This window comes from Sus scrofa, chromosome 6 (genome assembly GCF_054392235.1).
Source record: "Sus scrofa isolate SSC_HxYL_T2T_F1_AM1 chromosome 6, Sscrofa_HxYL_maternal_Yorkshire_Landrace_v2.0, whole genome shotgun sequence".
Classification (NCBI taxonomy): Eukaryota; Metazoa; Chordata; class Mammalia; order Artiodactyla; family Suidae; genus Sus; species Sus scrofa.
This window is the reverse complement of record NC_139388.1, coordinates 163,854,980-163,867,884: the sequence shown is the minus strand read 5'-3', so window position 1 is coordinate 163,867,884 and position 12,905 is coordinate 163,854,980. Positions and strand designations below refer to the sequence as shown.

At 40.5% G+C, this 12,905-nt stretch overlaps 1 protein-coding gene across 7 annotated transcripts in view; it reads left to right on the top strand.

Moving 5' to 3' along the window:
• Positions 1-12,905, top strand: part of ZYG11B (zyg-11 family member B, cell cycle regulator) — a 72,694-nt gene that overhangs the window by 46,804 nt on the left and 12,985 nt on the right. For all 7 annotated transcript variants that reach the window (XR_014808279.1, XR_014808278.1, XR_014808277.1 and 4 more), the window contains exons 7-13: positions 2,881-2,980; positions 3,238-3,288; positions 4,478-4,639; positions 4,744-4,791; positions 9,843-10,040; positions 10,166-10,218; positions 12,405-12,502. Coding sequence is in view for 2 of the 7 variants with exons in the window: in XM_021096631.2 (XP_020952290.1) it covers positions 2,881-2,980; positions 3,238-3,288; positions 4,478-4,639; positions 4,744-4,791; positions 9,843-10,040; positions 10,166-10,218; positions 12,405-12,502 (710 nt within the window). In the remaining 5 variants the exon portion in view is untranslated. The remainder of the gene's footprint in view (positions 1-2,880; positions 2,981-3,237; positions 3,289-4,477; positions 4,640-4,743; positions 4,792-9,842; positions 10,041-10,165; positions 10,219-12,404; positions 12,503-12,905) is intronic.

Sequence of the window (12,905 nt, the reverse complement as noted above, 5' to 3'; positions counted from 1 at the left end):
TGCTTAAGAATTTATATTGATTATAGCTTTTATTCTAAAACTGAGGCATATAGGAGTTCCCGTCGTGGCGCAGTGGTTAATGAATCCGACTAGAAACCATGAGGTTGCGGGTTCCGTCCCTGCCCTTGCTCAGTGGGTTAACGATCCGGCGTTGCCGTGAGCTGTGGTGTAGGTTGCAGAGGCGGCTCGGATCCCGCGTTGCTGTGGCTCTGGCGTAGGCCGGTGGCTACAGCTCCGATTCAACCCCTAGCCTGGGAACCTCCATATGCCGCGGGAGCGGCCCAAGAAATAGCAACAACAACAACAACAACAACAACAAAAAAAAAAAAAAAAAAACTGAGGCATATAGAAATTCAGTGTCTTGCACATGCTTTTGTGACTACGAACTGCAAGGCTAGAAAGACTCAAATCTTCTAGTTCTAGGTCCAGTGTTCTTTTCTCTGTATCATACCTCTTGTTATTGTTAATTGATATTGAATTGTAGAAGAAACTTGAAAGCAGAGGTTAGGTGAAATTATATAGCTGGATTCCAGTAAGTATAAAGGGTTTCCTTACTTTCTAAGATGTGATTTCGGAGCTAAAAAGGTGATTTTTTTTTTCATTTTTCTATTTTAAAATATAATTTTTTAGTGATGGTATTTTGAAAAATTTATACCTTGCGATTTAATGAGAAACACATTTATCAAGCAATAATGTTACTGTGATTTACTTCTATTTAGATAGCAGTACACTGTTATTTGACATGGCTCAAGATTGGGGTGTTCCATTTACTGTTGGAAATAAAAAAGTTTGGGTAAAAATAAAATTACATATATCTCATGTAAATTACTAATTTTATTTTATAAATATGTTGAGCATCTGTATTGAGCACATGAAGTCATAGATAGGAAAGACATATTCTACTAAAGAAAATTGTAAACTACCGCAGAAGTTGGCAAGCTTTTTCTACAAGGAGCAGATATTAAATATTTTATGTGTGTGAGCCATAGGGTCTCTGTTATACCTACTTCACTCTACCATGGTACCTCCAAAGCAACCATAGACACTTTACAAACAAATACATTCCAATTAAACTTTAGAGAATGGGCAGCTGGGCCCACAGTTATAAAATCACTCAAAGAAGGCTGTAGTTTGCCTACCTCTTATGTAGCCAGTGCACTCTGCTAGAATTGAGTTTCTTTGTGGTCAGACGGTGATTGGTTAATCTTTCCCTGTAGTCCTCAGCATTTAAGTAGTTGTTAATGGATAGATGGATGAATAAATGAATCTATGAGTATAATTAAATACAATTTTTCATAGACGAGGATAACAGAATGTACTGGGCCCCCAAACAAGAAGGGCAAAATTCCATCTGCTTGGTAATCATCAAAGATTTCATGCTAATGATGATATTTAAGACAATAAAGATAACAACTGATGTATAAAGCACTTACCCGGCTCTGTGCTAAATGTTTTACATATGCTTATTCAGTCCTTGCAACAGTCCTGTGAAATTGTTACTTTTGTAATCTTCATTTTACAGATGAGGAAAACAGAGGCACAGAGAAGTTTAGTAACTTGCTCAAGGTGATAAGATAGTAAGTAGCAGAATTTAGATTTAAATTCAGACTGATTCCAGAGCTTCTACTTTTTATATCCATGCTATATTGCTTTGAAAATGAGAGCTGGTTGGAGTTCCCCGGTGGTCTAATCGTTAAGGATCCAGCATTGTCACTGCTGTGGCCTGGGTTACTGCTGTGACATGGGTTGGATCCCTGGCCCAGGAACTTCCGCATGCCATGGGCACAGCCGGGGGAAAAAAAAGAAAGCAAATGAGAGTTTGTTGAGTTGATTGTTCTGTGTTGTGGGAACTGCACAAATAAAGGCACAGAGGAAGTCAGTACCAGTAAAAATTAACCTGTATCAGAAGCTTAGTATGTGCCAATTCTGTGCTAAATCTTAAGCTTTATGTCTGATATAGAATTCTCACAACAGTCCTATGAAATAGATCTTACTTTTTTAAAGACAAGAAAATTGAAGTTCAAAGAGATTAAGAAAGTTGCCCAGGGTCCCAAAGTTAGTAAGTGGTGAAGGCAATAATATTTGAATCCAAGCTGACTCATAAGTATGTGATGTTCTTAATTACCTAACTGCATTGCCACACATGATAAAATAATTTATTTTACTATTATCAATAACATTAGGTAGAACTAGAATTCCAACCCCAGAATTCAAAGAACTTCAGAATCTGCTTTTAACTACCAGGCTATATTACTTCATACTTGTGGGCATGTTTGGGGACTAATAAAGTTTCAACATATCCTCTCTTCCTCTTGCATTTTTTTCTCTCTGTAGCATATGTCAATACATAAACATACCATATATTTTACTTATTTATTTGACTTATTCTCTCTCTTTCCCACTAGAGTGTACGCTCTGTGAGAGTGGAGATACTTTTCTTTTTTTCACTGCTCTATCTCCAGCACCAAGAACAGTATCTGGCCCAAAGCAGAGGCTCAGTAAATGTTAGGAATGAATGAATGTTCCCATTGTGCTAAGTACTGGGAGGAACCCAGAAAATACTTAAAATTATTACTATAGTATAGCAGTCACCGTGGAATAGAAATATAGAATAGAAATATGTTACTAGTTCTAGAAGATGAATGTCAGGTCGTTTTGACCCTATTTTCCAAACGTTTGTTGCTTTGTGAAGTATTGTCAGAATTAATAATGAGGCATCATCTCTAAAACACTGAATGTACTCGTCATTCAGTGTCAGTTAGGAGAAATTTTCCCTTTCCTTTTCACCTACCTAAGCTGTAGCATCAGTTCCCTGCTGGAGCTCTAGAACTGTGCTGGAGCCTCCAGGATTAATTCATGAAACTCTTTGTGTGTTTTCAGGTTTGAAGCAGCCAAGCTTGTCATGCAGTGGCTCTGTAACCATGAGGATCAAAACATGCAGAGGATGGCAGTTGCAATCATTTCCATTCTGGCTGCCAAGGTGCCTGACTTCTTGTTGAATAATTTTCCATGGGAAGCTGGTTCCCATGACAGTTAGTATTTTTCCCCAGATGAGTGTGCTGGAAAGGTTTCTAAGCCTCTCTGCCAGTATACTTATTCAAACTGCATTCGATATTGCAGAATTGCAGGTCGATCAGAGGTTTTAGTCTGACCTTTGGAATCTCTTGAACAGTGCATGATATTACACTTACCCTAGGGAATTCTTGGACATTTGCTTTGTCTTCTGCTTGCTTGCAGCTTTCTACAGAACAAACTGCACAGCTTGGTGCTGAGCTCTTCATTGTCAGGGTAAGTCTGTACAGACCCCAAACAGTTTTCACTTTCATTGTTTTCAGGAAGTATTGAGTATCTTCTGACATTTTATGTTTTATTTTATTCTTTTTAAGATTTTATTTTTTTCTGTTATAGTTGATTTACAATGTTCTGTCAGTTTCTGCTGTACAGCAAAGTGACCCAGTCATATATATATGACATAGCTCAGATCCTGTAGCTGTGGTGTAGGCCAGTGGCTGCAGCTGAGATTTGACCCCTAGCCTGGGAACTTCCATATGCTGAAGATGTGGCCCTAAAAAAAAAAAAAAGAAAGGAAAAACTATGTATGGAATGAGGAAGTAACTCATTGATTTGACAAATATGTATAGAATACTCATCAGGTATCCGCCACATTGCTAGGTGTTATGGGTCTACACTGAATTGTATGTATAATTCTTGCCCATAAGAAATTCACAGTAGAAGTTCCCTGATGGCCTAGTGATTAAGGATGTGTCGTTGCTTGTGAGAAAGAATGAGGGACCTCTGTAAGCACTGCTATATCTTCAGGATGTACTTAGGTGAAGAAAGCAAGATGCTTGGAACCTGGAGGTTCCCCAGGCTAGGGATTGAATCAGAGCTGTAGCTGCTGGTCTACAGCACAGTGCCAAATCTGAGCTGTGTCTGCAACGTACACCACAGCTCACGGCAATGCCAGATTCTTAACCCACTGATTGAGGCCAGGGATTGAACCTGCATCCTCATGGATGCTAGTCAGATTTGTTTCTGCTGAGCCACAACGGGAGCTCCTCATTTCTTATGTTGTAAACACCTTTATAGGAAAGGTTTTAAGCCATGAAACTAATCCTCATGTATTTGTTTGTTCATATTATTACCACTAATTATAATAACAGTTCAATAATTAGAAATTAATTCTGGGAGGTCCCGTCATGGCGCAGTGGTTAACGAATCCGACTAGGAACCATGAGGTTGCAGGTTTGGTCCCTGCCCTTGCTCAGTGGGTTAACGATCCGGCGTTGCTGTGAGCTGTGGTGTAGGTTGCAGACGCAGCTCGGATCCCGCGTTGCTGTGGCTCTGGTGTAGGCCGGTGGCTACAGCTCCAATTAGACCCCTAGCCTGGGAACCTCCATATGCTGTGGAAGCAGCCCAAGAAATAACAAATAGACAAAAAAAAAAAAAGAAATTAATTCTGTTTTCTTCCTTTCAGCAACTTCTTCAAATAGTGAAGCAGAAAACCAATCAAAATTCGGTGGACACTACTTTGAAGTTTACTTTGAGTGCACTTTGGAACCTCACAGACGAATCTCCAACCACTTGCAGACACTTTATTGAAAACCAAGGGTTAGAACTCTTTATGAGGGTTCTGGAGGTGAGAATGGGAATTTAGCTGCAGTTTTGACATTCATTTATTGATTTACGCATTTATTTATTGAATTTGGTTCTTTAGTTATAGGTTTCTCTTTCTTTTTCCAGTCATTCCCAACTGAGTCATCCATTCAACAGAAAGTTCTAGGACTTTTGGTAAGATATAATATTTCCTGAAAATTTTAAGCTGTACTTATTTTCCATCTGAGGTAACACACAGAAAGATGCTCCTCTATTTGTAAACACTTAAATGACATTAGAAAACACATATAAGTAATTGAAAAAAGCAGGCGATAAAACTATATATATATACATATTAAGATTTTCACCACACTGAAAGGAAAAATGTAAATTACACACTTTATATTTTTTGGTATAGTACGAGCTTCACTGTGTACATGTTTTACTTTTATAATCAGGAAAAAAAGATCTCGTTGAAAGATATCACTTACCTGCAAGTGTTCTGAGAGTCTGTATTTGGTAATTAATAGTTGCTGTGTAAACAACTGTTTAACAAATCAGATATTCCAGAATATATTAGATATATGTTAAAGTGAGCCCTCTAGGATTTGGGGGGCAGAGATGAAGAATCAAATATTTTATCATCTTTAATTACTGCAATAGGCAAAGTACCTACACAGTAAAAGCCATTTTAGAGCAGACCTCCATTCTTGAGGAATTATTATCACAGGAAGCACAGATTAGTAAGCTTTTTTTTTTAAATGTAGATTAGTGTTTGTTTCCAGATACAAGATGAGAGATGAAAGATGGATTTGGGGAGTTCCCGTTGTGGCGCAGTGGTTAACGAATCCGACTAAGAACCATGAGGTTGCGGGTTCGATCCCTGCCCTTGCTCAGTGGGTTAACGATCCGGCGTTGCCGTGAGCTGTGGTGTAGGTTGCAGACGCGGCTCGGATCCTGCGTTGCTGTGGCTCTGGCGTAGGCCCGTGGCTACAGCTCTGATTGGACCCCTAGCCTGGGAACCTCCATATGCCGCGGGAGCGGCCCAAGAAATAGCAAAAAGACAAAAAAAAAAAAAAAGAAAGATGGATTTGGGGGAAAGTTGGAGGCTAACATTTAAGGAAGACGATCTATTCGCTGTAGCTTTAGTTATATAAAGCAGAAAATGGAAAACTACCTAAAAGCCCAATAAAGGGGAAGTATTAAATAAATTTCAGTATTTTATTGTTTTGGGGGGTTTTTTTGTCTTTTTTTTTTTTTTCTTGTCTTTTTAGGGTCACACCTGAGGCATATTGGAGGTCCCAGGCTAGGGGTCTAATTGAAGCTATAGCCTCTGGCCCACACCATAGCCATAGCAACACCAGATCCGAGCCCCGTCCATGACCTACACGGCTCATGGCAACGCCAGATCCTTGACTCACTGATTGAGGCAAGGGATCGAACCCACAACCTCGTGGTTCCTAGTTGGATTTGTTTCCACTGCACCACGATGGGAACTCCAGTGTTTGATGGTTTCATTCAGGTTCATAGGATTATTAGATACAGAAATTGGCTCAGGTAAGAGGAAAAGGGGAATTTACTTTAAATATTCAGAGAGATCTTATAGGGCTTTAAAAGTGCTTTTTAAAAAAAATTCATAAAGAATACATGCCTATTATAACTAGTGAATAATGCAAACATATATAAAAAGAGTATAGGAGGAATTCCCATTGTGGCTCAATGGGTTAAGAATACGACTAGTGGAGTTCCCATCATGGTGCACCAGAAACAATCAGACTAGGAACCATGAGGTTTCAGGTTCGATTCCTGGCCTCCATCAGTGGGAAGGATCCAGCCTTAGCTGTGGTATAGGTCGCAGACGTGGCTCGGATCCTGTGTTGCTGTGACTGTGTTGTAGGCCAGTAGCTATAGCTCGAATTGGACTCCTAGCCTGAGAACCTCCATTTGCCATGGGTGCGGCCCTAAAAAAAAATAAAAATAAAAATAAAAAGAATGTGACCAGTATCATGAAGATGCAGATGCAGGTTCATTTTGCTGTTGTTGTTTTTTGCTTTTTAGGGCCACACCCTTGGCACTTGTTCCCAGGCTAGGGGTCGAATTGGAGCTACAGCTGCCGGCCACAGCCACAGCCACAGCCACGCCAGATCTGAGCTGAGTCTGCAACCTACACCACACAGCTCATGGCAGTGCTGGATCCCTGCCCCATTTTGCAAGGCCACGGATCATACCTGAATCCTCATGGATACTAGTTGGATTTGTTTCTGCTGAGCCACGACGGGACTCCAGGATGCAGGTTCAATCTCTGGTCTTGCTCATTGGCTTAAGGATCCAGCATTACTGCAAGCTGCAGCTTAGGTTACAGATTTTGGCTCAGATCTGACATTGCTGTGGCTGTGGCGTAAGCCAGCAGCTGCAGCTCCAATTGGATACCTAGCCTGGGAGTTTTCATATGCTGCAGATGCAGCCCTAGAAAAATAAAAAAAAAAAAAAAAAGTATCAGATTTTGTCCCCAGACTTACTTCATTTTCATTTCTATGAAGTAATTAATGTTAATACAACCTGATGTGCTTCCTTCCATATCTTTCTCCATTACTTTGTGATTTAATTTTTTCCAATAATTTTTCATGGTCAGAGAATGTAATTTGTTTTGAGGCTTTTGAATTTATTGAGACTATGTATGGTCCAGGATATAGTCTGTGCGCTCTTGAAAAGAAGGTATATTCTGCTATTGTTAGAGTGTTCTGTAAGTATCAATTGGGTCTAATTGGTTGATATTATTCAAGTTTGCTGTAGACTTAACTGATTTTCTGCTTACTTGTACTGGCAGTTACCATGTTCTATCAATTTCTGCTTCCTGTGTTTTGAAGCTCTGTTTTTAGGTTCATAAACAAAATTGTTATGCCCTCTTTATTAATTGACCCTTTTGTCATTATGAAATGACTCTCTTTATCCCTGGTTATATTCTTTACTTTGAAATCTCCTTTGTCTCCTTAACGTAGCCATTGCAACTTTTTTTTTGACTAATGTTAACAAGGTTTATCTTCTTCCATTCTTTTCCTATTAACCTATATTTGTCTTTATATTTAAAGTGTACTTCTTGGCATTCCATTGTGGCTCAATGGTAATGAACTTGACTAGTATCCATGAGGATGCAGGTTCAATCCCTGGCCTTTCTCAGTGGGTTAAGGATCTGTGATTGCCATGAGCTGTGGTGTAGGTTATAGATGCAGCTCAGATTTGACCCTGGAAATTTCCATGTGCTGCACATGCAACTCTAAAAAGCCACAAAAAAAGAATGTGAGGAGGGAGTTCCCCTCTTGGTGCCGTGGAAATGAATCCGACTAGTGTCCATGAGAATGCAGGTTCAATCCCTGGCCTTGCTCAGTGGGTCGGAGATCCAGCATTGCCATAAGCTGTAATGTAGGTTGAAGACGTGGCTCAGATCCTGCATTGCTGTGGCTGTGGTGTAGGCCAGCAGCTGTAGCTCCGATTCGACCCCTAGCCTGGGAACCTCCATATGCTGTGGCTGTGGCCCATAAAAAAAAAAAAAAAAAAAAAAAAAAGAATGTGAGGAGTTTTCACTGTGATGCAGTGGGTTAAGAATCTGACTGTAGTGGCTTGGGTTGCTGTGGAGGCAGGGGTTCCATCCCTGGCCCACTACAGTGGGTTAAAGGATCTGGTGTTGCCATAGCCACAGTGTAGATTGCAACTGTGTCTGGGATTCAGTCCCTGGCCCGGGAACTTCCATGTGCCACAGGTATATGGTCATTAAAAAAAAAAGAATGTGAAATGCCTTTTCTTGTTTTTTGGTTTTTGGGGGTTCTTTTTCCTTTTCTTTCTTGGCCACCCCGAAGCATATGGAATTCCCAGGCCAAGGATCAGGTCTGAGCCACAGCTACAACAATGCTGGATCCTTAACTCACTGTGCTTGGTTGGGGATTGAACCTGCATCCCAAGGTTCCTAAGATACCGCTGATCCCATTGTGCCACAGTGGGAACTTCTAAAATCCCTTTTCTTGTTTGAATATGTGACATTAGAGAGGCATAGGATATATTGATTAATCACTGATGCTGATGGAAAAATACAAGACTATCCCCATTCATGTAGTGAATAAAGTTAGATTTTTCCCTTCTCTCCTTACTCTTTTCTGAGGTTGGAGAAGAAAACTTGCTAGTCATTACAGAGAATACATCAGGACTTGATGCCTTTCATTTTCATTTGCTATAGAATGATTTAAGCTAGGGAGTGAATAGTCCCTTTTTTCTTTTTCTCTTTTCGGGCTGCCCCGCGGTTTATGGAGTTCCTAGGCCAGGGATCAGATCCAAGCCATTGTTGCGACCTGTGCCACCTTCTGGTTATAAATTACAAGGAAGGACTTTTTCTTTTAGGCCAGAGCCCAGATTACAATAGGCCTCATATTAATGTATCTTTGTCAATCCACTCTTTAATCGAGGTGTAATGCTTTGAAAGTCCTTGTCTTACACACTACATCTTAGTTCCAGTCTCTGGTGCTTACCCTCTGCCCTTGCGTAACTATTAAAACCCAGTTCCTTTTGCCCCTGCAGGCTGGTGACAGCCTATTATGCTCTAATTTGTTTTCCTATTTGCATTTTGTCCCAGCAAATAAAGTTACATATTTAAAGTTTATAGGCTATTTTTCACCCAGCACTTCTAGATATTTTAAAGCAAGAAAATTTTTAGGTTATCTAGTTCACTATCTTACCTGAAAGAAACTCTCTCTCTCTTTTTTTTTTTTTTTTTTTTTTGTCTTTTTGCCTTTTTTAGGGCCACTCCCGCAGCATATGGAGGTTCCCAGGCTAGGGGGGTCTAATGTAACTGCCAGCCTACGCCAGAGCCACAGCAACACGGGATCTGAGCCACATCGGCGACCTACACCACAGCTCACGGCAACGTTGGATCCTTGACCCTCTGAGCAAGGCCAGGGATCGAACCTGCAACCTCATGGTTCCTAGTCGGATTCGTTAACCACTGAGCCACAACGGGAACTCCAGGAACTCACTTTTGTCTTTATTGTTGTATTGTTTGGGGAGGAGAGGAGTAAATCACCTATAATTCCACTGTGCTAACATCAACAGTCCTCATCTTTTGTCCATATGTAGATAGAAGTTTAAATCATTGCAATCTCTGTTCTTTTCTTAGAATGCAAAGGGTCTTTAGCTATTTACTGTATGTATTACTTTTTTAATAATAAATATATTAATTTGTGTATCTTCTTTTTTTACAGAATAATATAGCTGAAGTACAAGAATTACATTCTGAATTAATGTGGAAAGATTTTATAGACCACATCAGTAGCCTCCTACATAGTGTTGAAGTGGAAGTCAGCTACTTTGCCGCTGGAATTATTGCCCATTTAATATCTAGAGGTGAACAAGCTTGGACATTGAGTCGAAGCCAGAGGAATTCTCTTCTGGATGATCTGGTAGGGTAATTTGGTGTTTTCTAGAAGCATGCAAACAACATTCATGATGGCTAAACTGTCCAAGCCTCATAGTACAATGCTAACTAAATACTGCAATCCTTTCTTGTGTATCTTGTGTCTTTCAGCATTCAGCTATTTTGAAATGGCCAACTCCAGAGTGTGAGATGGTGGCATACAGGTAATTACCAAGATAATTAATATTAAGCCAGTAACCTAGTCATTTTATCTGCCTAAAGATCATTCCTATTAGAGGTATAATTTTCCCCTCAGGCAACTATCCTCATACTAGCATTAAAATAAGCAAGGTATTTTCCCCTTATTTGCTGCCTGTCATTCACCAGTCCTTCCTTCATTCCGCAGTAAATGAAGACAAGGACTTGTTCTGTGCTCTTGAAATTCAAAGATGAGTAAGATACGGTGCCTCCGTGTAAGAACTTTATAGCCTAGTGAGGAAAGCTAAACATGAATCAGATATAATTTGCTATTATGCTAGTTATGTGCTTAGAATGCTCTGGAACTATAGGTGAAATTACTTAAATCTACACTGAAAATGCTAAAAAGCTTCTAGAGGAAATAGATCTGAGCCGAGTTTTGAGAGAGAAATTGGGACAGAGGGAGTTCCTGTCGTGGTTCAGAAGTAACAAACCCAGCTAGCATCCATGAGGACACGGGTTTGATCCCTGGCCTCACTCAGTGGGTTAAGGATCTGGTGAGGCTGTGGCTATGGTGTAGGCTGGAAGCTACAACTCCAGTTTGACCCCTGGGAACTTCATATGCTGGGGGTGTGGCCATAAAAAGACAAAAAAAAAAAAAAACCGAAAACCAGGGCTAGAAGATTTTAGGAGGAGTATTAATACAGGGAGGTCTGAAACAAGAGAACACATATAAAGAACTAGAAGTAACACCCCAATTTGTTTGGGGAAATCGTTTATAATAATTTATTAAAGTGTACACTGGGTTCTAACTCTCTGTGCAGTTAGGTGATTTGATAGATATGTTACTAATATACATAAAGTTTTCCAGGAGTTCCCGTCGTGGCGCAGTGGTTAACGAATCTGACTAGGAACCATGAGGTTGAGGGTTCGGTCCCTGCCCTTGCTCAGTGGGTTAAGGATCCGGCGTTGCCGTGAGCTGTGGTGTGGGTTGCAGACATGGCTCGGATCCCGAGTTGTTGTGGCTCTGGCATAGACCAGGGGCTACAGCTCCAATTCGACCCCTAGCCTGGGAACCTCCATATGCCACGGGAGCGGCCCCCCAAAATAGCAAAAAGACAAATAAATAAATAAATAAAGTTTTCCAGATTGCTGAATAAATAATATTATTACAATTTATTTTGTTGTCTACTTTATAAATGCAGATACTGCCAGAACTTTTGATTCCAACTTATGTTCTACACATTTTTGGGCAGAAGACTAGTAGAAATAGAAAGGCTTGGGAGTTCCCATTGTGGCTCAATGGTTAACGAATCCGACTAGGAACCGCGAGGTTGCAGGTTCGTTCGATCCCTGGCCTTGCTCAGTGGGTTAGGGATCCGGCGTTGCCATGAGCTGTGGTGTAGTTCCCAGACACAGCTCAGATCCTGCATTGCTGTGGCTGTGGTGTAAGCCAGCAGCTGTAGTTTTGATTCAACCCTAGCTTGGGAACCTCCATATGCTGCAGGTGCGGCCCTAAAAAAAAGCAAAAAAAAAAAAAAAAAAAAAAGAAAGGCTAAGTCTAGCCCTCCTTTATAGTGTTCTACTGTTACTTATCAACTAACTTCTGCTTATCCAAGTTTCCAAACCAAGGAATGCTATTCTTCACTTTCTTTTTTTTTTTTTTTTTTTTTTTTTGGTCTTTTTGCTATTTCTTGGGCCGCTCCCGCGGCATATGGGGATTCCCATGCTAGGGGTCTAATTGGAGCCATAGCCACCAGCCTACATCAGAGCCACAGCAACGCGTGATCCGAGCCACGTCTGCAGCCTGCACCACAGCTCACGGCAACACCGGATCGTCAACCCACTGAGCAAGGGCAGGGACTGAACCCGCAACCTCATGGTTCCTAGTTGGATTCATTAACCACTGCGCCACGACGGGAACTCCATGGAATGCTATTCTTCAAATGTGTATCTTCAAGACCAAAAGGTGCTTTGGAGAAAAAGTACATTGTTCTGATCACCTTCCATCTTGTGTACCAAGACTTTTGTCTGAATGTAATCCTTTATCAAATGACTAAGACAAAGAGAAGATAGAACAGCTGTAGCTCATTTATATTATTTTAAAAATAGTAGGATGAAATTTCTGGAGTGAAAAGCTCAGGAATCATTGCTTTAGAAAATTACACTAAGTATAGAATGTAACTTTTATTCTTTTCTTTTGAACTTTTAGGTCTTTTAATCCATTTTTCCCATTACTTGGCTGTTTCACAACACCAGGAGTCCAGCTATGGGCGGTTTGGGCCATGCAACATGTCTGCAGCAAAAATCGTATGTACCAAAAAAAGAACTGTTTTTCTTTTTCAGATGAAATTCTCTTTGCACAGGAAGGCCATTCCTAGATTGTGTTTGAAGTGATTTTTAAGGACACAGACTTAATGAGCAACTTCATCTTTATGGTATGGTGTTTCAGTTTCCTAGGGCTGCTGTAACTAAGGACCAAAAATGAATGGCTTAAAACAACAGGGATGTTTTGTCTCTTGGTTCTGGAGGCTAAGAAGTCTAAAAATCAAGGTGCCAGTAGGGACAGTCTTTCCTCGCCTCTTCTAGTTTTTGGTGTTTGCTGCCAGTCCTTGGCATTCCTTGACTTGTAGCTGCTTCACTCTGATCAAAGGGCCAGCTTCTCACTGTGTGTCTTCACATCATCATCTTCTGTGTGAGTCTCTTTCTGTGT